The sequence below is a fragment of the Bufo bufo genome, chromosome 4 (assembly GCF_905171765.1).
Source record: "Bufo bufo chromosome 4, aBufBuf1.1, whole genome shotgun sequence".
Lineage (NCBI taxonomy): Eukaryota > Metazoa > Chordata > Amphibia > Anura > Bufonidae > Bufo > Bufo bufo.
Window position 1 is genome coordinate 298,464,047 of NC_053392.1, and position 22,239 is coordinate 298,486,285.

General features: G+C 44.8%; 1 protein-coding gene across 1 annotated transcript in view; it reads left to right on the top strand.

Moving 5' to 3' along the window:
- MRAP2 (melanocortin 2 receptor accessory protein 2) overlaps positions 1 to 17,474 on the top strand; it is a 36,685-nt gene extending 19,211 nt beyond the window's left edge. Inside the window, exon 3 of the mRNA XM_040430052.1 lies at positions 17,093 to 17,474. Within this exon, the coding sequence (XP_040285986.1) occupies positions 17,093 to 17,474 (382 nt within the window). The remainder of the gene's footprint in view (positions 1 to 17,092) is intronic.
- Positions 17,475 to 22,239: the final 4,765 nt, after the last annotated feature.

Genomic DNA, 22,239 nt, shown 5'->3' on the forward strand with positions numbered 1-22,239 from the left:
AAGGAGTTTGAAATCAAATTCTGTAAAAAATGACCTGTGAAATCCGAAAGGTGCTCTTTGGAATATGGGCCCCTTTGCCCACCTAGGCTGCAAAAAAGTGTCACACATCTGGTATCTCTGTATTCAGGAGAAGTTGAGGAATGTGTTTTGGGGTGTCATTTTACATATACCCATGCTGGGTGAGATAAATATCTTGGTCAAATGCCAACTTTGTATAAAAAAATGGGAAAAGTTGTCTTTTGCCAAGATATTTCTCTCACCCAGCATGGGTATATGTAAAATGACACCCCAAAACACATTCCCCACCTTCTCCTGAGTACGGCAATACCAGATGTGTGACACTTTTTTGCAGCCTAGGTGGGCAAAGGGGCCCATATTCCAAAGAGCACCTTTCGGATTTCACAGGTCATTTTTTACAGAATTTGATTTCAAACTCCTTACCACACATTTGGGCCCCTAGAATGCCAGGGCAGTATAACTACCCCACAAGTGACCCCATTTTGGAAAGAAGAGACCCCAAGGTATTCGCTGATGGGCATAGTGAGTTCATGGAAGTTTTTATTTTTTGTCACAAGTTAGTGGAATATGAGACTTTGTATGAAAAAAAAAACAAAAAAAAAACAGCATTTTCCACTAACTTGTGACAAAAAATAAAAAATTCTAGGAACTCGCCATGCCCCTCACGGAATACCTTGGGGTGTCTTCTTTCCAAAATGGGGTCACTTGTGGGGTAGTTATACTGCCCTGGCATTTTCCAGGGGCCCTAATGTGTGGTAAGTAGGTAAATGACCTGTGAAATCCTAAAGGTGCTCTTTGGAATATGGGCCCCTTTGCCCACCTAGGCTGCAAAAAAGTGTCACACATGTGGTATCGCCGTATTCTGGAGAAGTTGGGGAATGTGTTTTGGGGTGTCATTTTACATATACCCTTGCTGGGTGAGAGAAATATCTTGGCAAAAGACAACTTTTCCCATTTTTTTATACAAAGTTGGCATTTGACCAAGATATTTCTCTCACCCAGCATGGGTATATGTAAAATGACACCCCAAAACACATTCCCCAACTTCTCCTGAGTACGGCGATACCAGATGTGTGACACTTTTTTGCAGCCTAGATGCGCAAAGGTGCCCAAATTCCTTTTAGGAGGGCATTTTTAGACATTTGGATACCAGACTTCTTCTCACGCTTTGGGGCCCCTAGAATGCCAGGGCAGTATAAATACCCCACATGTGACCCCATTTTGGAAAGAAGACACCCCAAGGTATTCAATGAGGGGCATGGCGAGTTCATAGAAATTTTTTTTTTTTGGCACAAGTTAGCGGAAATTGATATTTTTAATTTTTTTCTCACAAAGTCTCCCGTTCCGCTAACTTGGGACAAAAATTTCAATCTTTCATGGACTCAATATGCCCCTCACGGAATACCTGGGGGTGTCTTCTTTCCGAAATGGGGTCACATGTGGGGTATTTATACTGCCCTGGCATTCTAGGGGCCCTAAAGCGTGAGAAGAAGTCTGGAATATAAATGTCTAAAAAATTTTACGCATTTGGATTCCGTGAGGGGTATGGTGAGTTCATGTGAGATTTTATTTTTTGACACAAGTTAGTGGAATATGAGACTTTGTAAGAAAAAAAAAAATAATTCCGCTAACTTGGGCCAAAAAAATGTCTGAATGGAGTCTTACAGGGGGGGTGATCAATGACAGGGGGGGTGATCAATGACAGGGGGGGTGATCAATGACAGGGGGGGTGATCAATGACAGGGGGGGTGATCAATGACAGGGGGGTGATCAATGACAGGGGGGTGATCAGGGAGTCTATATGGGGTGATCACCACAGTCATTGATCATGCCCCTGTAAGGCTTCATTCAGACGTCCGGATGCGTTTTGCGGATCCGATCCATCTATTAGTGGATCCGTAAAAATCATGCGGACGTCTGAATGGAGCTTTACAGGGGGGTAATCAATGACAGGGGGGTGATCAGGGAGTCTATATGGGGTGATCACCACAGTCATTGATCACGCCCCTGTAAGGCTTCATTCAGACGTCCGGATGCGTTTTGCGGATCCGATCAATCTATCAGTGCATCCGTAAAAATCATGCGGACATCTGAATGGAGCTTTACAGGGGGGTGATCAGGGAGTCTATATGGGGTGATCACCACAGTCATTGATCATGCCCCTGTAAGGCTTCATTCAGACGTCCGGATGCGTTTTGCGGATCCGATCCATCTATCAGTGGATCCGTAAAAATCATGCGGACGTCTGAATGGAGCTTTACAGGGGGGTAATCAATGACAGGGGGGTAATCAATGACAGGGGGGTGATCAGGGAGTCTATATGGGGTGATCACCACAGTCATTGATCACGCCCCTGTAAGGCTTCATTCAGACGTCCGGATGCGTTTTGCGGATCCGATCCATCTATCAGTGCATCCGTAAAAATCATGCGGACATCTGAATGGAGCTTTACAGGGGGGTGATCAGGGAGTCTATATGGGGTGATCACCACAGTCATTGATCATGCCCCTGTAAGGCTTCATTCAGACGTCCGGATGCGTTTTGCGGATCCGATCCATCTATCAGTGGATCCGTAAAAATCATGCGGACGTCTGAATGGAGCTTTACAGGGGGGTAATCAATGACAGGGGGGTGATCAGGGAGTCTATATGGGGTGATCACCACAGTCATTGATCACGCCCCTGTAAGGCTTCATTCAGACGTCCGGATGCGTTTTGCGGATCCGATCCATCTATCAGTGCATCCGTAAAAATCATGCGGACATCTGAATGGAGCTTTACAGGGGGGTGATCAGGGAGTCTATATGGGGTGATCACCACAGTCATTGATCATGCCCCTGTAAGGCTTCATTCAGACGTCCGGATGCGTTTTGCGGATCCGATCCATCTATCAGTGGATCCGTAAAAATCATGCGGACGTCTGAATGGAGCTTTACAGGGGGGTGATCAATGACAGGGGGGTAATCAATGACAGGGGGGTGATCAGGGAGTCTATATGGGGTGATCAGGGGCTAATAAGGGGTTAATAAGTGACGGGGGGGGGGGGGTGTAGTGTAGTGTAGTGGTGCTTGGTGCTACTTTACTGAGCTACCTGTGTCCTCTGGTGGTCGATCCAAACAAAGGGGACCACCAGAGGACCAGGTAGCAGGTATATTAGACGCTGTTATCAAAACAGCGTCTAATATACCTGTTAGGGGTTAAAAAAAAAACATCTCCAGCCTGCCAGCGGCGATCGTTCGCTGGCAGGCTGGAGATCAACTCTCTTACCTTCCGTTCCTGTGAGCGCGCGCGCCTGTGTGCGCGCGTTCACAGGAAATCTCGGCTCACGCGAGATGACGCCTATTGGCGTTAGCGTAGCCTGGGGGAGCCGCCGCAATGACGCCTTTCGGCGTTACAGTTGCGGGAAGTGGTTAATACTGGAAAAAAAAAAAAAAAGCTTTGGGAAAAACTATTTTGCATCAAAATTTTAAGACTCCCATACATTTTTGTATTTTTATGTGTACGGAGCTGTGTGAGGACTTCTTTTTTTCTCATTTCATTTCGCAGGACGAATTTTTTTGGGGAGTTGAAGTGCCAAACAAAATTGCCAATTGGCGTTTTTTAGTTTTTTTCCATTATCAATCAATCCCAGACATACTGTAGAAAACTTACCTCATTATATGCCACATACGGCCGTCAAAAGCCTTTTCTACGGTATGACTAGGATTGATTAAAAATACCACATTGATAATGTTTGCTCTTTGGGTTAGGGCTCATGCACACGACCGTTGTTGTTTGTTTTTCATGGGTCTATTGTTCCATATCTGAGGTTTTTTTGTTTCTGATTTAAGTCCTCTTCGGTTCCGTTATTCCACAAAACATATCCGTATGGGATCCATTTTTTGCGGCTTGGAAACGGGAGCAGTAACTTATTAATCACCAAACACATGAGCAATATGGGCTGGGCATAGCATTTCTACAGTATGGATCCGCAAAATACACATGGATGTGTTCTGTGTGCGTTACGTCTTTTTTGCGGACCCATTGACTTGAATGGGGCCTCGGACCGTGATTTGTGGACAATAATAGGACATCCACTACTTTTTTGCGGAACATAAATACGGAAACGGAATGCACACGGAGTAACTTCCGTTGTTTTTGCAGACCCATTGAAGTGAATGGTTCCGCATACGGTCCGCCAAAAAAAAAAACTGAACGGAAGCGGAAAGAAAATACGTTTGTGCTCGGATCGGCTCATGCTGAGAGGGTACCCTACCTAAGCCTATACTCCACCCCCCCAACCTAGAAGCAGCAGAGTTATGCTGGAACTGCTTATCGAAGGGTAGCCTAAAGGGGGTTACCCCAATGATGAGACCTGAAAGAAGAGAGGGCTCCTGGGTGGGTTGAAATCGTTCGAACCGACAAGTGGGGGGAGGAGGGCCAGGTTCAAATAGTGAACCCCTCACACAAATGCGGCACTCTTAATTGCCTACCACTTGTGCTCGGATCGGCTCATGCTGAGAGGGTACCCTACCTAAGCCTATACTCCACCCCCCCCAACCTAGAAGCAGCAGAGTTATGCCGGAACTGCTTATCGAAGGGTAGCCTAAAGGGGCCAAAAGAACCATGCATAGGAGTTTGAAAACTTGATAACAGAAACTACAGACCAAAACTCGAAAGCCAACGATATTTCGTATAAGGATCTGGGATATTACGCATGGAACACGCGGAACTGCGACGACCCAACCGTTTGATGACATGCACTGGCACCTTATGCATGGACACCGCCGCTGCCGCGCCCATGCGGAAGGAATGTCCTGTGATCCAGCGAGGACCGACCCGATAACCTGTCAACTAACCTGAATGTACGTAAGAAAGGCCGCGGTGGTTAGCCGGGCATTGCCTAGTTCGAGTACGGGAGAACCTGCCGCTTGGACTAAATACTACGCAGCCAAGCCTCCAAGGCCTGCACCGGACACCATCTGCTGTCCGTGGGAAAGTATCTGACCGCCACTGATTGCCCCGGCCGTGACGTCTTGGACGAGGCCAAGGTGAGGACATAGATGGACCCGCGCCGGATGAGCTGACCTTTCCGCAAGCACCCAGCCAGCGTATTGGTGCCCATGAGCTCGTCTGACCTGAGGAATCCATGGAAAGCCAGGTACAAGGCTGTTTCTACCAGAGCGCTAACCTGCGGCCCAAACGGTTTGCCCCTGCAGTTTGCCTGTCACGGCCTGAACAAGCTACCGGTAAATGGCTGACGCCCATGTCGTTTCACAACAGACATCTTGCGCAAACCCTTCAACGCCGCTTTGATCGGGTGGGCGGAGAAGAGTGACGGTAGGTCCGGATGTAGCCTGTACCAATGGTGCTGAATACCTGCCATGTACACTGCGTGCAGAATTATTAGGCAAATGAGTATTTTGACCACATCATCCTCTTTATGCATGTTGTCTTACTCCAAGCTGTATAGGCTCGAAAGCCTACTACCAATTAAGCATATTAGGTGATGTGCATCTCTGTAATGAGAAGGGGTGTGGTCTAATGACATCAACACCCTATATTAGGTGTGCATAATTATTAGGTAACTTCCTTTCCTTTGGCCAAATGGGTCAAAAGAAGGACTTGACAGGCTCAGAAAAGTCAAAAATAGTGAGATATCTTGCAGAGGGATGCAGCACTCTTAAAATTGCAAAGCTTCTGAAGCGTGATCATCGAACAATCAAGCGTTTCATTCAAAATAGTCAACAGGGTCGCAAGAAGCGTGTGGAAAAACCAAGGCGCAAAATAACTGCCCATGAACTGAGAAAAGTCAAGCGTGCAGCTGCCAAGATGCCACTTGCCACCAGTTTGGCCATATTTCAGAGCTGCAACATCACTGGAGTGCCCAAAAGCACAAGGTGTGCAATACTCAGAGACATGGCCAAGGTAAGAAAGGCTGAAAGACGACCACCACTGAACAAGACACACAAGCTGAAACGTCAAGACTGGGCCAAGAAATATCTCAAGACTGATTTTTCTAAGGTTTTATGGACTGATGAAATGAGAGTGAGTCTTGATGGGCCAGATGGATGGGCCCGTGGCTGGATTGGTAAAGGGCAGAGAGCTCCAGTCCGACTCAGACGCCAGCAAGGTGGAGGTGGAGTACTGGTTTGGGCTGGTATCATCAAAGATGAGCTTGTGGGGCCTTTTCAGGTTGAGGATGGAGTCAAGCTCAACTCCCAGTCCTACTGCCAGTTTCTGGAAGACACCTTCTTCAAGCAGTGGTACAGGAAGAAGTCTGCATCCTTCAAGAAAAACATGATTTTCATGCAGGACAATGCTCCATCACACGCGTCCAAGTACTCCACAGCGTGGCTGGCAAGAAAGGGTATAAAAGAAGAAATAGTTTGATACATAAAATTTAATTAAATCACAATAACAATAGTACACCGCGTATGTAATCAATAAAATCCACAAATACCTAAAAAGTACATAGACATAAAATACTGAATGCCATAAACGAAGTGGGGGTCCCTTAGTATCCGAAATCCTTAATGTACATATATCTAAACCACAATTGCAATATAAAACCTGGGGCTGCTAAGGATAGCAGATAGTGGCGCACTGGTAGTATACTTCCAAGTCCTATGCGTGTGTAGATATAGCAATCAGGTTGTAGATCTCAGATGGCTGCACTAAAGTCCAGTGCGCACACTGAGGTTGCTGGAAGTAACAAATACTAGTACGCTATTGATATCTTCCCAAGTTCAATATATATTAAATAACAATGAAATTGTACACTGTTGCGCACTGGTAGTTGGCGGTAGATTCAAACACGTTTCTACTTGCGCACACTGAGGTTGCTGGAAATAACAAATACTTGTACGCTATTGATATCTTCCCAAGTTCAAAATGTATTAAATACCAGTGAGATTGTACATTGTTGCGCACTGATAGTTGGCGGTAGATTCAAACACGTTTCTATTTGTGTGACAGTTCGTACCCTCAAGTACAGGTTTGTGCAATAGATATTTGCTTGTTCACATAGATTGCCCGTTACATAAGAGATCTCGACCTGAGTCTTCCTACCTTCCCATCGGTACGCCTCGGAAATACCTCTATGGATGTACACAGTAGATGGGCGGCGTGGGACGCTCTCAGGCTCTCGCTTGTGGTTCCTGTCGTTTGTTAGTCCCAAATCTCGCGGTATCTCAAACGTGATCTCTATCCGGGCGTCGGGGAGCAAAATTGGTAGATTCTATGCTCTGCGTGTTAGAAATCCAACTTCATCTGTTAAGATATAGTTTGCATGGCCATGCTTAAGGTGCGGAGGTGCTGTTTCAACAGGTGTGCGGTCCAGACGCGTTTCGGGAACCCTATTCCCTTCGTCAGTGGACTGTCCACTGACGAAGGGAATAGGGTTCCCGAAACGCGTCTGGGCCGCACACCTGTTGAAACAGCACCTCCGCACCTTAAGCATGGCCATGCAAACTATATCTTAACAGATGAAGTTGGATTTCTAACACGCAGAGCATAGAATCTACCAATTTTGCTCCCCGACGCCCGGATAGAGATCACGTTTGAGATACCGCGAGATTTGGGACTAACAAACGACAGGAACCACAAGCGAGAGCCTGAGAGCGTCCCACGCCGCCCATCTACTGTGTACATCCATAGAGGTATTTCCGAGGCGTACCGATGGGAAGGTAGGAAGACTCAGGTCGAGATCTCTTATGTAACGGGCAATCTATGTGAACAAGCAAATATCTATTGCACAAACCTGTACTTGAGGGCACGAACTGTCACACAAATAGAAACGTGTTTGAATCTACCGCCAACTATCAGTGCGCAACAATGTACAATCTCACTGGTATTTAATACATATTGAACTTGGGAAGATATCAATAGCGTACAAGTATTTGTTATTTCCAGCAACCTCAGTGTGCGCAAGTAGAAACGTGTTTGAATCTACCGCCAACTACCAGTGCGCAACAGTGTACAATTTCATTGTTATTTAATATATATTGAACTTGGGAAGATATCAATAGCGTACTAGTATTTGTTACTTCCAGCAACCTCAGTGTGCGCACTGGACTTTAGTGCAGCCATCTGAGATCTACAACCTGATTGCTATATCTACACACGCATAGGACTTGGAAGTATACTACCAGTGCGCCACTATCTGCTATCCTTAGCAGCCCCAGGTTTTATATTGCAATTGTGGTTTAGATATATGTACATTAAGGATTTCGGATACTAAGGGACCCCCACTTCGTTTATGGCATTCAGTATTTTATGTCTATGTACTTTTTAGGTATTTGTGGATTTTATTGATTACATACGCGGTGTACTATTGTTATTGTGATTTAATTAAATTTTATGTATCAAACTATTACGGTCCAGGTGTTGAGTGCTCGCCCTAACTTTGAATTTTGTTACAATCACTATTACTATTAGAGGTTGGGTGTTCCTCTTTTGGGGCTAGAAGCACCTGTTCCAGAACCCTGCTTGAAGTGAGCCACCATTTTTGAATTTGTGGATTATAAAAGAAGAAAATCTAATGACACGGCCTCCTTGTTCACCTGATCTGAACCCCATTGAGAACCTGTGGTCCATCATCAAATGTGAGATTTACAAGGAGGGAAAACAGTACACCTCTCTGAACAGTGTCTGGGAGGCTGTGGTTGCTGCTGCACGCAATGTTGATGGTGAACAGATCAAAACACTGACAGAATCCATGGATGGCAGGCTTTTGAGTGTCCTTGCAAAGAAAGGTGGCTATATTGGTCACTGATTTTGTTTTTGTTTTGTTTTTGAATGTCAGAAATGTATATTTGTGAATGTTGAGATGTTATATTGGTTTCACTGGTAAAAATAAATAATTGAAATGGGTATATATTTGTTTTTTGTTAAGTTGCCTAATAATTATGCACAATTATAGTCACCTGCACACACAGATATCCCCCTAAAATAGCTAAAACTAAAAACAAACTAAAAACTACTTCCAAAAATATTCAGCTTTTATATTAATGAGTTTTTTGGGTTCATTGAGAACATGGTTGTTGTTCAATAATAAAATTAATCCTCAAAAATACAACTTGCCTAATAATTCTGCACTCCCTGTATAGTTAACAATGCTATAGGACAGGTTTAATTAAGAGTGGCAAAAACCCAGACAAAGCCCAATAGGTGAGTGATAGGCCCCCAGCCAGCGGCCGGGTAGGTGTTCTCATATCTCTGAAACAGGCGCCAAGCTGTCTTGTAAGCCCTCAGAGTATTACTGGCCAAGGAATTGGCCATCAGTCTCTTAGCTATGGTGAGATGAGAGACTAGTCCCAGCGCAGCTGGGCCTGGTGAGGAATTTATTTTTTTTTTTTTTACCTCCATGCGTTAGAGACTCTAATGGCGGAGTCCTGTGTGTAAACCTAAAGCGGAGAAGCCATGCGCGAGAGACTAATGGCGGAGCCATGCGTGAGAGACTAATGGCGGAGTCATATGTGTAAAACTAAAACGGAGAAGCCATGCGTGAGAGACTCAGATGGCGGAGTCATATGTGTAACCTAAAACGGGGAAGCCATGCGTGAGACTCTAATGGCGGAGACATATGTGTGAACCTAAACGGAGAAGCCATGCGTGAGAGACTCTAATGGCGGAGTCATATGTGTAAACCTAAAACGGAGCAGCCATGCGTGAGAGATTCTAATGGCGGAGTCATATGTGCCAACCTAAAACGGAGAAGCCAGGCGTGAGAGACTAATGGCGGAGTCGTATGTGTAAAACTCACACGGAGAAGCCATGCTTGAGAGACTCTAATGGCGGAGTCATATGTGTAACCTAAAACGGGGAAGCCATGCGTGAGAGACTCTAATGGCGGAGTCATATGTGTAAACCTAAAACGGAGAAGCCATGCGTGAAAGACTCAGATGGCGGAGTCATATGTGTAACCTAAAACGGGGAAGCCATGCGTGAGACTCTAATGGCGGAGACATATGTGTGAACCTAAACGGAGAAGCCATGCGTGAGAGACTAATGGCGGAGTCATATGTGTAACCTAAAACGGAGAAGCCATGCGTGAGAGACTCTAATGGCAGAGTCATATGTGTAAACCTAAAACGGAGCAGCCATGCGTGAGAGATTCTAATGGCGGAGTCATATGGCCAACCTAAAACGGAAAAGCCAGGCGTGAGAGACTAATGGCGGAGTCGTATGTGTAAAACTCACACGGAGAAGCCATGCGTGAGAGACTCTAATGGCGGAGTCATATGTGTAACCTAAAACGGGGAAGCCATGCGTGAGAGACTCTAATGGCGGAGTCATATGTGTAACCTAAAACGGAGAAGCCATGTGTGAGAGACTCAAAAGTTTTTTTTTTTTTTTTTTTCACTAGCAACCACTTAAGCAGCTCCCGTATGGGCACAGCTCTGAGTACGAGCATGAAGAGCATGGTATAACGCAGATCACCTGCACGGACTAACTAACATCCTGTGCCTAAATAACCCCCTTGGAACCTTATGTACGGCCGGCAGCAGGAAGCCAGCCACCGCCTATGATCTGCTCCCTCTGACCGAGCCTAGTACTCCTTCCCCTGATCCCTGCCTACCTAACGGCACGGCGGCCCGTGCCAGACTTTATTGAAGATGAGGAGCCTTACCCCTCAGCCGCGTGGGGAGCTCACGCTGCTCCCTGGCAGAATGCACCAGTGCGGGGGAGCCCCCCTCAGCTAGGGCCGACCCACCGCCGGCTGGACACTCGTACCGCGTGGGGAGCAGCGCCACTCCCTGGCAATGTGCACCGGATCAGAGGGAGCCCTTCCTTTACCGTGGGCCCCGGCCCCCGCTGGTTTGAACCGTGTGCCGCGTGAGGAGCCGCACAGCTCCCTAGCATTGTGCGCCGGTGCGGGAGTGCCCCCCCCCCCCTCACCTAGGGGCTGGTTATTGTGACTGGAACCCTCTGGGAGACTGAAGCCTAACTGGACCTACCTGTGACCGTGAAGGCTGACCTCCCAGGCCGTGGCTGACCCACGTGTGTAGTCGTGGCGCAAGTACCCGTAGATGCCCACCCAGTGCCTGTAGTTAACGGGAGTGCGACCGAGTCTGTGGATGTGACCGACTAGCCCCTGTAGTCGTGAGGGGACCCTACATCGAGAGTAGCGGTAACGGACCATCGCCTGTAGACGTGGTAGTATTACCTCATGAGTCTGTTGACATGAGACTAATGCCTGCAGTCGTGGCCGGTCTTAATAATGAGTCTGTAGTCATAATGGATTTGTGCCTGCAGTCGTGGCAGGGCTTTAGAGCGGGTCTGTAGTCATGACAGACTGATGCCTGCAGTCGTGGCAGGACTTTATAACGAGTCTGTAGTTGTGACAGACTGATGCCTGCAGTCGTGGCAGGGCTTTATAACGGGTCTGTAGTCGTGACAGACTGATGCCTGCAGTCGTGGCAGGGCTTTATAACGGGTCTGTAGTCGTGACAGACTGATGCCTGCAGTCGTGGCAGGGCTTTATAACGGGTCTGTAGTCGTGACAGACTGTTGCCTGCAGTCGTGGCAGGGCTTTAGAGCGGGTCTGTAGTCGTGACAGACTGATGCCTGCAGTCGTGGCAGGGCTTTATAAGGAGTCTGTAGTCGTGACAGACCTGGCAAAGCAACATTCCTATCTATACCATTTTATTTTATTTTTTTATTATTATTATTATTTTATTTTTTTATTTGCCCCCCCACCAAAGGCCACGACTGTAGGCGCCACCCTGTAAGAGATGCGCCAGAGGCCTGGACATAATAGTCCACCATCCCCCGTCCCCCAAGCCTATGCAGGAGAAAAGAGGGGGTTGGCCCCCGCATGCACCACCCCTGACTCACCTGGCGGCCATGACAGCCACGAACCCCACAGTATCGTAAGTTAGCCCACCACCTGTGGACCTGAATAACCAAGTACAGACGAGTGAGTGAGCGCACGCCGGCTGGGCGACCCTTCACTCATGCCACCGCTCCCTAGCTAACCACCGGATTATTGTGACTGCGCCCGAACCAACCCCCTGACTGACCGTATGGGCTTACGGGCGGCCCGGCTGCGTGCGCAAAGTGACGTGGCCAGCCCCCCTCCTTGAAGCCCTCTTTATATTTGATCCTTGAACATATTCCAAATTTATTTAAATATTATTATTTTTTATTTTTTATTTTATACTCCTGCCTTAGTACCTAGCCACTGTGCCTGAGCAGAGGAGCCCTGCACCTGGACTGCAGTACCAGTATGGGCCTGTAGGTGTCGCCCTCTATCAAGCCAGGACCTGCTGGAGCGCAGCAAGCCAGTGATTCCCTTCTAGGTTAGAATTAACCATTGAAATCATAACTTGTTATACAGTGCACATGTCTGAGTATCTGCTTATCTTGTCTTGCCTGAGTTTGGCCCAGTAAAGAAGACGTTTGTTCTGCAGCGGATTCCTAGACATGACTGAAAGTCACATAAGCATGTCCACCTTCACTGCCTCACTAATTGTAATTACCAGGAGAACGTACATCAGGATCGGCTGTGAGGGATTTGCGCTCCGCCATGTGGAACATTGCCTCCCGTGCCCACCGCTATCGACTATTTGTACAGGGAAAGCCGCGGCGTATTAATCGCCTATAGGTTTCGGCTTCCGCCCCCTGATCCTGCAGCTGGACCTCCACTTACTGATTGCAGCTGATGAATAGATCCCTGTGTGAGCGGAGGCGTTTTACTCTACGGCGGAACGAATGTTTGTTCTGATACGGGAGTGAGTGATATATAACGCTGCGTCGTGGAGCCGACGGCCGGCGTGACCGATGCTCAGGGTATGCGAGCGGACGTCGTGACCCGTCGCTGCTGAGCCACAGGTGAGGGGTGCCCGCCTGGGGGACGCTGCATGTGGGAGCGGGGCTGCTTAGCGCAGGGCCTGGAGCGGATCCGGGTGCCTGTCTCGGGGTGCCGGAAGTGATCAGGAGTGCGGGCAGTCTCCAGCGCAGCTGGGGACCGGCGGCACGCTCGGCAGCCCCACATGTTATACATAGCGAGACGGGTGTGCAAGCCACCCTGCCTACCTAATCACCGTAGCGACGAGCCCGACGCAGCCGATCCTCCAGTGACGCACGCCCTTCTCTGGCACCAACCCACAAGCCGATTCGAAATAGTTCGAACCGACAAGTGGGGGGAGGAGGGCCAGGTTTAAATAGTGAACACCCCGCCTCCCCTCACACAAATGCGGCACTCTTAATTGCCTACCACTTGCGTGCATGAGCCCTTAAGCTGATAATTTTCAATTATTTTTCAGGACTTTTAAAGGGAACCTGTCATGTTGAACATGGTGTTTGAGCTGCAGGAGGAGCTGAGCAGATTGAGTCCCTCTATGACTGTGTATACAGGGATAGCTGTCAATCACTGACAGGACCTCCTCCATGACTTTAAAGCTCAGAATGAGCAGGAATGTAAATGTATTAAAATACAAGTTAGGGCTTATGCACACGATCGTATGACCTCCGAGACATATGGTCCGTGAGCGGGCCATATGTCCCGGAGCGGCATACATCGTGCGCATGGGAGCGCACAGCGTCATAGGTTAATATGATACTGTACACATCAGGCCGCCCGCTGGACTATTGTCCTGCACTCATATGAGTGCAGGACAATAGTCCGGCGGGCGGCCCGATGCACACAGTATCATAGTAACCTATGATGCTGTGCGCACGATGTATGCCACTCCAGGACATGGCCCGCTCACGGACAGTATGTCTCGGAGGGCATACGGTTGTGTGCATGAGCCTTTATACTGAATCTTTTCCCATAAACCTATATACCAATCTGATTAGCTCCTGCTTTCTAACATGCTGCTTGCAGATTACATAGCATTTTCATGGTGATAGGTTCCCGTTGTGTGTAGATTATTAAAATAATTTAGCATTTGAGTTCAAAGAGAGAGAGTGTCCTTATGACGTACCTCACTACTTTTCCCATATAAAGTAACTTGCTTTCATTACATATTTCATTAGTTGCTCATAATGGAGTATGAGTGAGGTGCCTATTATATAATGTCAAAACAATAAGAAAATATAATTCTAAACAGTTTAAGTAGAGAGGGCGCTGAGGAAAACCCCTGTGTATTTTAGTACTCACAAAAACTCACTGAAAAAAGTGGGCTAAACGGGTGAAAATGCTCCAAACCCAGACACTGTAGCGTGTCTATAACCTGGGGAGCAATTCCTCCGCATGCGGTCCGCAGACAGCGGCAATCCCCAGCAAAAAATGTGTACAATGGAGGATGCCGGGGCGGACCGCATGCACCACCAGAACATCTTACACAAAATGATACATTGTGCAGATGAAAAAATATACATACAGAAATCACTGCAAAAAGTGCACCAAAATGATACGCAACTTACAATACTAGCTAATTCCTCAGGCCGATGTTAAAAGCTGAGAACTTTGCCAATATCTTCCAGTCAGGAAGATATCGGAGCCCCTCATGCACCACGTCACGGTGTCTCAGCACGCATGGGGTCCTACCACTCAACTGCCGGTGGTGTGTGAACAGGGTCTGAACAGTGCTAGAAACCAACTCACAGGGTCTGGCTGTTCGTTGGTTACTAGCACTGTTCAGACCCTGTTCACACACCACGAGCAGTTGAGTGGTAGGACCCCATGCGTGCTGAGACACCGTGACGTGGTGCATGAGGGGCTCCGATATCTTCCTGACTGGAAGATATTGGCAAAGTTCTCAGCTTTTAACATCGGCCTGAGGAATTATCTAGTATTGTCAGTTGCGTATCATTTTGGTGCATTTTTTGCAGTGATTTGTGTATTTTAGTACTCAACCTAAAAGTGGCTATATACAATCAATAGCTGTCAGCCAAATGACTGTTTGGCCAATAGCTATGTCTTCAGACTGTCTCATACACACAGACATTCAAATAGAACATAATAGTTTTCACTTCTTCATGCTTCCGCTGTGCTCTATTGTTTACAACTTGAACTTCTAGGTTGTGGGCATAGACAAACAGCAGCCACGCTACTTCCCATAGTGCTGTAAGACCAGCCATAAATGTAATCTCCCACTGCACCCTTCCATGAGCCAAAAACTCCACACTTCATCATCCCTTTGCTGCCTCCTCCTAATGTTTGCTCCCTAACAGCCTCCATATGACAAGCAGTGGACCCTGCCCACCCTGCTTGTGGACAGAGGCTGTCGACCAGCCCAAGATCACATGGGTCTGACATCACAACCATTCTGGTCGGAATTCTGATGAAGGGCATCATGGGAGGTCTGGTCATGACATCAGAGGAAATACAGTCTCCACAGAAGGCACTGTCATCTGACCACTCTCCCTATGTCTGGAGTGAGTGCAAGTACATTAGTAAGTTGCAAAGCCTGGAAGCACAAGGACAATAATATATATTTTTTTTTACCCGGATAACCCCTTGGTGACCACCAACACACCTTTTTACGGCAGTCACCAAGAGGCCTTTGGTTGTGCCACCACCTTTTTACAGTCTAAGCTCTGCATGGGTCTCCTGTGCAGCAGTGAGCCAGGGCTCAGCTCTCCCATGTGAGCTCTAATGCCTGGACTAGCAGGAGCATTGATCCAGGCTGTTTAACCCCTTACATGCTGCAGGTAACAGAGACCGTGGCATGTAAGTGGTTACAGAGGGAGCAGACTCTAAATGACTGAACTCCCTCTATCTCCCATCAGCACCCCACAAATGAGATTGTGGGGTGCCGATAGTGAGTGCAGGAAGGCTAAGGCCTAGGGAAGGCCCGAAGCTTGCCTCCAGAGATTCCCAGCAGGCCGTGACTCTCCAGTCTGCTGGTGAATGTCGGTAATTGCATTGCATTTTAGAAGCAATCAAAATATCTCCTGTTATAGTCCCCTTGTGGGACTATTAAATGGTTAAAAAATGTAATAAACTTTAAATGAAAAAAATTTCAAGGAAAGAAAATACACTTTTGCAAATTGCAAAAATTAAATCTCCACATATTTGGCATTGCCGTGTCTGTACCAAAAAGTACTAGGCAATTATTGTGTCATTTATCGCGTACGGTGAACGCCGTTAAGAAAACAAAAAAAATTCCAGAATTGCTTCTTTTTGCTTATAATAAAAAAAGGAATAAAAAGTGATCAAAAATGTTATGTACCCAAAAATTATACCAATGACAATTTCAACGCTCCCTGCAAAAATCAAGCTCTCACGCAGCTCTGTAGAAAGAAAAATGAAGTTATGGTTCTTGGGATGCAGTGATGCAAAAACATTTTCTTAAAAAAAAGAAATAAAAAAATGGGTTTTTATTGCGCAAAAGTAGTTAAACGTAAAAAATAATATATGTATATATCACTGTAATTGTACTGACCCAGGAAATAAAGTTGTCATGTTATTTGTGCATAAGAAAATTTATAACGTAACAAATCTGTGGCAGTATTGCAGTTTTTTCCTATCCATCTCCCAGAAAGAGTTAATAAAAGTTAATCAGTAAGTTATATGTACCGCAAAATGGTGCCATTAAAAACTACAAGTTTTCCCACAAAAAACAAGCCCCCATATGGCTACATAGATGGAAAAATAAAAAGGTTATAGCTCGTAGGCTGTTTCACATTTGCGGTAAACAGATCTGGCAGAAACAGCCTTCCAGATGCATGAATGCCATTTACTAATCTATTTACTCCACTTTTCTGGCAAAAATAGGTTGTAAAATTTGTGACTTTTTTGGTGGTGAGAAAAGGGAGTGCAGCATGGATGGGGACTTTGGTAAGCCTGCAGGCCTGGTTCATTTTCCACGCTGGTTTTTGATGTGGAAAGTGGCTTAAATCTACACCAGCAAGAGGGCTGGCGTAGGGTTAAATCTGTTGCATGACCTGCCAGACAAAGCCCAAACTTGTGTAGAGGCCTGCGCTTCTACATAATTTTGGTGCTTCCTCCAACAGTGCAGAGGGACTTGAGACCTGCATTGAAAATGCCAGTCTTAATAAGTGAGCCCCTTAATATAAAGTTGTATGTGTGTTTAGAAGTCACTGAATGATGTGAAATGAAAGTATTAATATAATATTTATTCCACATGTACAAAACTGACACCTTATGGATCTTTTTTTTTTCTCCTCCTGAATATTAGAAATGTGGATCCATCTGAAAAGAGATTCCAAAAGAACAGCTTTAAAACAAATTTTGGTAGAACATTAGAAGATGATAGAATCTTCTCCCAGCAAGGAGTAGAAGACCCTAGGCCACTATTTCATTGCTTTACAAATGAAGTTGATCAGTCAGACAGAACAAAAACTAACCTATCAATGGACAACAGTATTCTCATTCATCAGACTGTTAGAAACTTGACAGTTGAGGAGGATCTGAACGGTCTAGCAAAATTCAGCATACCAAACTTTGTGAACACTGACCAAAACTCATCCTCAGCTGATGAGGAGCTCCTGATTTATGACCCACCAATTATTTTAGAAAATGAACCAGCTTGTTCAAACCAGCCTAACATCATAAACTGATCGGACTCCTCTTTCCGATACCAGTCTGGAAGTACTTGTCTAGCATTGGGAAATCAGCTTTTATAATCTGCATTTCATCCTCTTAAAATGTCCCTGAGAACATGAACAAAGGTCACTTTCTGTGATTTTTATTGAAGAAATAGGAGAAAAATCGGAACCTCTATATTGGCGCTGTCAGCAGGGATGCAGTACCAGGTGAGTATTGGTGAAAGCAGACTAGTTGGGCCAAATGGTTCTTATCTGCCGACACATTCTATGTTTCTATTTACAGTCAACGCATTTCAAGGGCAGAGTGCCCTATTCATCAGGACAGTAGTACAAGTGATATACACATACAGGGATTTAAAAAAACACTTTAGGCGCGTAGATTCAGACGTGAGAGGGAAGGGGAACAAACAGGGGTGTGTTTTTTTTTAATTATATATGTTAATCATATACTAAAATATTTTAAAGGGAGTCTGTCACCTCCATATGGCCATATACAGTGCTTACATGGCTCTTTAGCACACCTATACAGGATTGTAACAGTACCTTTGTCTTTGTCTTTAGACTTGCACCAGCAGGAAAAACGAAGTTTAATTCATATGCAAATGAGAACTCGCAAGTGCCCCAGGGTTCAGTGTGTAGGTGCCCAGGCTGCCCTGCCTTCTTTTCACTTTACTCCTCCCAGCCTCTGCCCGCCCTCCAAGTCCGAACCTATCGATGAGGCAAGAGACTTGGAGGGCGGTCAAAGGCAGAGGCTGGGGAGTAGTAAAGTGAAAAGAAGGCAGAGCAGCCTGGGCACCTACACACTGAACACCGCCCCTGGGCACTTGCGAGTGCTCATTTGCATATGAATTAAACTTCGTTTTTCCTGCTGGTGCAAGTCTAAAGACAAAGACAAAGGTACCGGTACAATCCTGTATAGGTGTGCTACAGAGCCATGTAAGCACTGTATATGGCCATATGGAGGTGACAGACTCCCTTTAACATGTTTAAAAATAACCTCATTTTGTCAGGGGTGCTTTATAAACATCCAACATAATCAGTTGGCTTTTCTATTTAGTTTTAAATTCGGCGGTATGCTCTCCTGAATGACAAGCGCGATACGTTGCCTCATTCATTCAGCAGGAGGCGTTTGAGATTGGCTGTGTGCCGGAGTTCTATTTTAATTGTTGGATTTGTGTTATGTTAGTATTTGTCTCAAGAACATTACTATGTTAAATAGAGCCGTATAAGAGAGGTCAAACTAAGCGCTGGATCTCTGGAGCGCTGGATTTAAATCGCTGGCGTTAAGCAGGCGGCTCTTAGATGAAAGCGGGACCTAGCTTATGAGATCTATGCGGGGGAGGGGGGGGAGGTCTATATAGAGAAAGTGGGGTAAGATATCCCCTTTTTATGGTGTGTATGTTTGGCATGTTAATATGAACCGAACTATAAAGGGACTTATGTGGCTATACCGCCGGCATCTGGGTAAAGCGAGTATGGATAGATAGGGATGTGGATGTTCGTGGAGGGGGAGTTAAATGTGAGATGTATGCATATATATAAGAATATATATAAAAAAAATTATTTGTTTTACATAGGAGCATTAAAATGTCACAAATTCCCTGTTATTAAAAATAATTATCAAAAAGAATAAAATGTATAAAGGAGCAAAGAATTAATTTAAAAGGCATAGTGGGTGGTAAACAACTGTGTGTGTGTGTGTGTGTGTGTGTGTGTGTGTGTGTGTGTGTGTGTGTGTGTCTATACATTAATTTTGGGTCAAATTTAAGATGTCTTAGGATTGGTTAAAATAGAAGCATCAGATATTATAGACAGTTCATATTTCAGTATGAATAATTATAGCATTCTTAGTTTCTCGGGCTAACATCAGACATAATTAAAAAAAATATTGATTTTCAGCTGGTAGGCACATCAGGTGATATAAAATAGTTCATATACAGTATGAATAATTATAACGTTATTCATCTTGGGCTCTCACCAACCATAATTGAAATTATTAGTAGATAATAGGTAATTAAAGAAATCAATTCATGGATGGATGAATGAATAAATAAATGGAAAAAAAAATTGGGGATAATCAAATGGCAACATTTGTATTAAAAGATAGTTTTGCTAATTTCCTTCAACCCGTGTGGTGTAAGGTTATCCAATTGATAGATCCAGTACACCTCTCGTTTTTGGAGGTTACTGAATCTATTAAAAAGGTTTTCGGGTATATAATCAATAGGGGTCATTTTTAATGGATGTCTCTCTTTTTAGGGCATGGACGCGGAGTGTCTGGAGAGGCTGTGTTTTTGGTAATGTCTCGGGATGTTGTACCTATGTTGGTTCACACGACAATGTAGTGCACTACATTGTCGTATGTTTGTTTTTTTTTTTTTATATATTCTTATATATATATGCATGCATCAATACATCTAACATCAGGGTGGATTTGATTTAAATCAAAATGATTTAAATCACGATTTAAATCACTAGTCAGTAAGGCTTGATTTAAATCATAGTTTTCTACATAAAGACTAATTCTTGCTGGTATAACTTATAATATGCAAGTAGATGAAGATTTTTAGAATAACAACTTTTCATATTAGTTTGATTAGGTTGATTCTGCATTCATAGGTTTGTAGAAGTTAGGATTAAGGTATTTTCCTCAACTGTTCATGTTATAAAATTTTTGCTGTGAAGAAGAGGCATGTGATCTCTGCTGAGTCAAATTCAGTTTTGAGAACTGCAAAAGTAAACCAAGCATCTGTGATAATATCTTGTAGGCAGAGAAACTGACCAATAATCTTACAAAAATCTCTGGAAGAGCATGACATTGTGAATGGATTAATGGAATTTGTTTACCAAAAAAATTACACATATAGAAACATAGAATGTGTCGGCAGATAAGAACCATTCGGCCCATCTAGTCTGCCCAATATACTGAATACTATGAATAGCCCTTGGCCCTATCTTATATGAAGGATGGCCTTATGCCTATCCCATGCATGCTTAAACTCCTCCACTGTATTTGCAGCTACCACTTCTGCAGGAAGGCTATTCCATGCATCCACTACTCTCTCAGTAAAGTAATACTTCCTGATATTACTTTTAAACCTTTGCCCCTCTAATTTAAAACAATGTCCTCTTGTAGCAGTTTTTCTTCTTTTAAATATTCTCTCCTCTTTTACCTTGTTGATTCCCTTTATGTATTTAAAAGTTTCTATCATATCCCCTCTGTCTCGTCTTTCTTCCAAGCTATACATATTAAGGTCCTTTAATCTTCCCTGGTAAGTTTTATCCTGCAATCCATGTACTAGTTTAGTAGCTCTTCTCTGAACTCTCTCCAAAGTATCAATATCCTTCTGGAGATATGGTCTCCAGTACTGAGCACAATACTCCAAATGAGGTCTCACTAGTGTTCTGTAGAGCGGCATGAGCACCTCCCTCTTTCTACTGGTAATGCCTCTCCCTATACACCCAAGCATTCTGCTAGCAATTCCTGCTGCTCTATGACATTGTCTGCCTACCTTTTAAGTCTTCGGAAATAATAACCCCTAAATCCCTTTCCTTAGATACTGAGGTTAGGACTGTATCACTGATTTTATATTCTGCTCTTGGGTTTTTACACCCCAGGTGCATTATCGTGCACTTATCAACATTAAATCTTAGTTGCCAGATTTTTCACCATTCCTCTAGTTTTCCTAAATCCTTTTCCATTTGGTGTATCCCTGCAGGAACATCAACCCTGTTACAAATCTTTGTGTCATCAGCAAAAAGACACACCTTACCATCGAGGCCTTCTGCAATTTCGCTGATAAAGATATTAAACAATATGGGTCCCAGAACAGATCCCTGAGGTACCCCACTGGTAACAAGACTATGGTCTGAATATACTCCATTGACTACAACCCTCTGTTGTCTGTCCCTCAGCCACTGCCTAATCCATTCAACAATATGGGAGTCCATGTACAGCCTTAGGCCTATTGCACACGACCGTATGGCTTTTTCAGTGTTTTGCGGTCCGTTTTAAACGGATCCGTTGTTCCGTTTTTTGTTTCCGTTGTGTTTCCGTTTCCGTTCCGTTTTTCCGTTCCGTTTTTCCGTATGGCAAATACAGTATACAGTAATTTCATAGCAAAAATTGGGCTGGGCATAACATTTTCACTAGATGGATCCGCAAAAAACGGAACGGATACGGAAGACATACGGATGCACTTCCGTATGCATTCCGTTTTTTTGCGGACCCATAGACTTTAATGGAGCCACGGAACGTGATTTGCGGCCAAATATAGGACATGTTCTATGTTAAAACGGAACGGAAAAACGGAAACGGAATGCATACGGAACACATTCCGTTTTTTTTGCGGACCCATTGAAATCAATGGTTCCGTATACGGACCGTATACGGACCGCAAAAAACGGCCAGTAAACGGGAAACAAAAAACGGCCGTGTGAAAGAGGCCTTATTCTACATAATTAAAAAACTAATCTTTATTTCATGATGGAATAACCTTTGAATGGTAATATATTTTCAGATTTTAATTTTTTTTTGATTTTTAAAAAAATCAGTTTTTTTATCCACCCTGTCTAATATTTAACTCCCCCTCCCCGAATGTTAAAATTTTAGTATATGATTAACATATATAATTATGCAAAAACACACCCCTGTTTGTTCCTCTCCCCTCTCACTTCTGAATCTTCGCGCTAAGTCTTTTTTTAAATCCCTGTATGTGTATGTCACTTGTACTACGGTCCTGATGAAGGAGGCGCTCCGCCCTTGAAATGCGTTGAC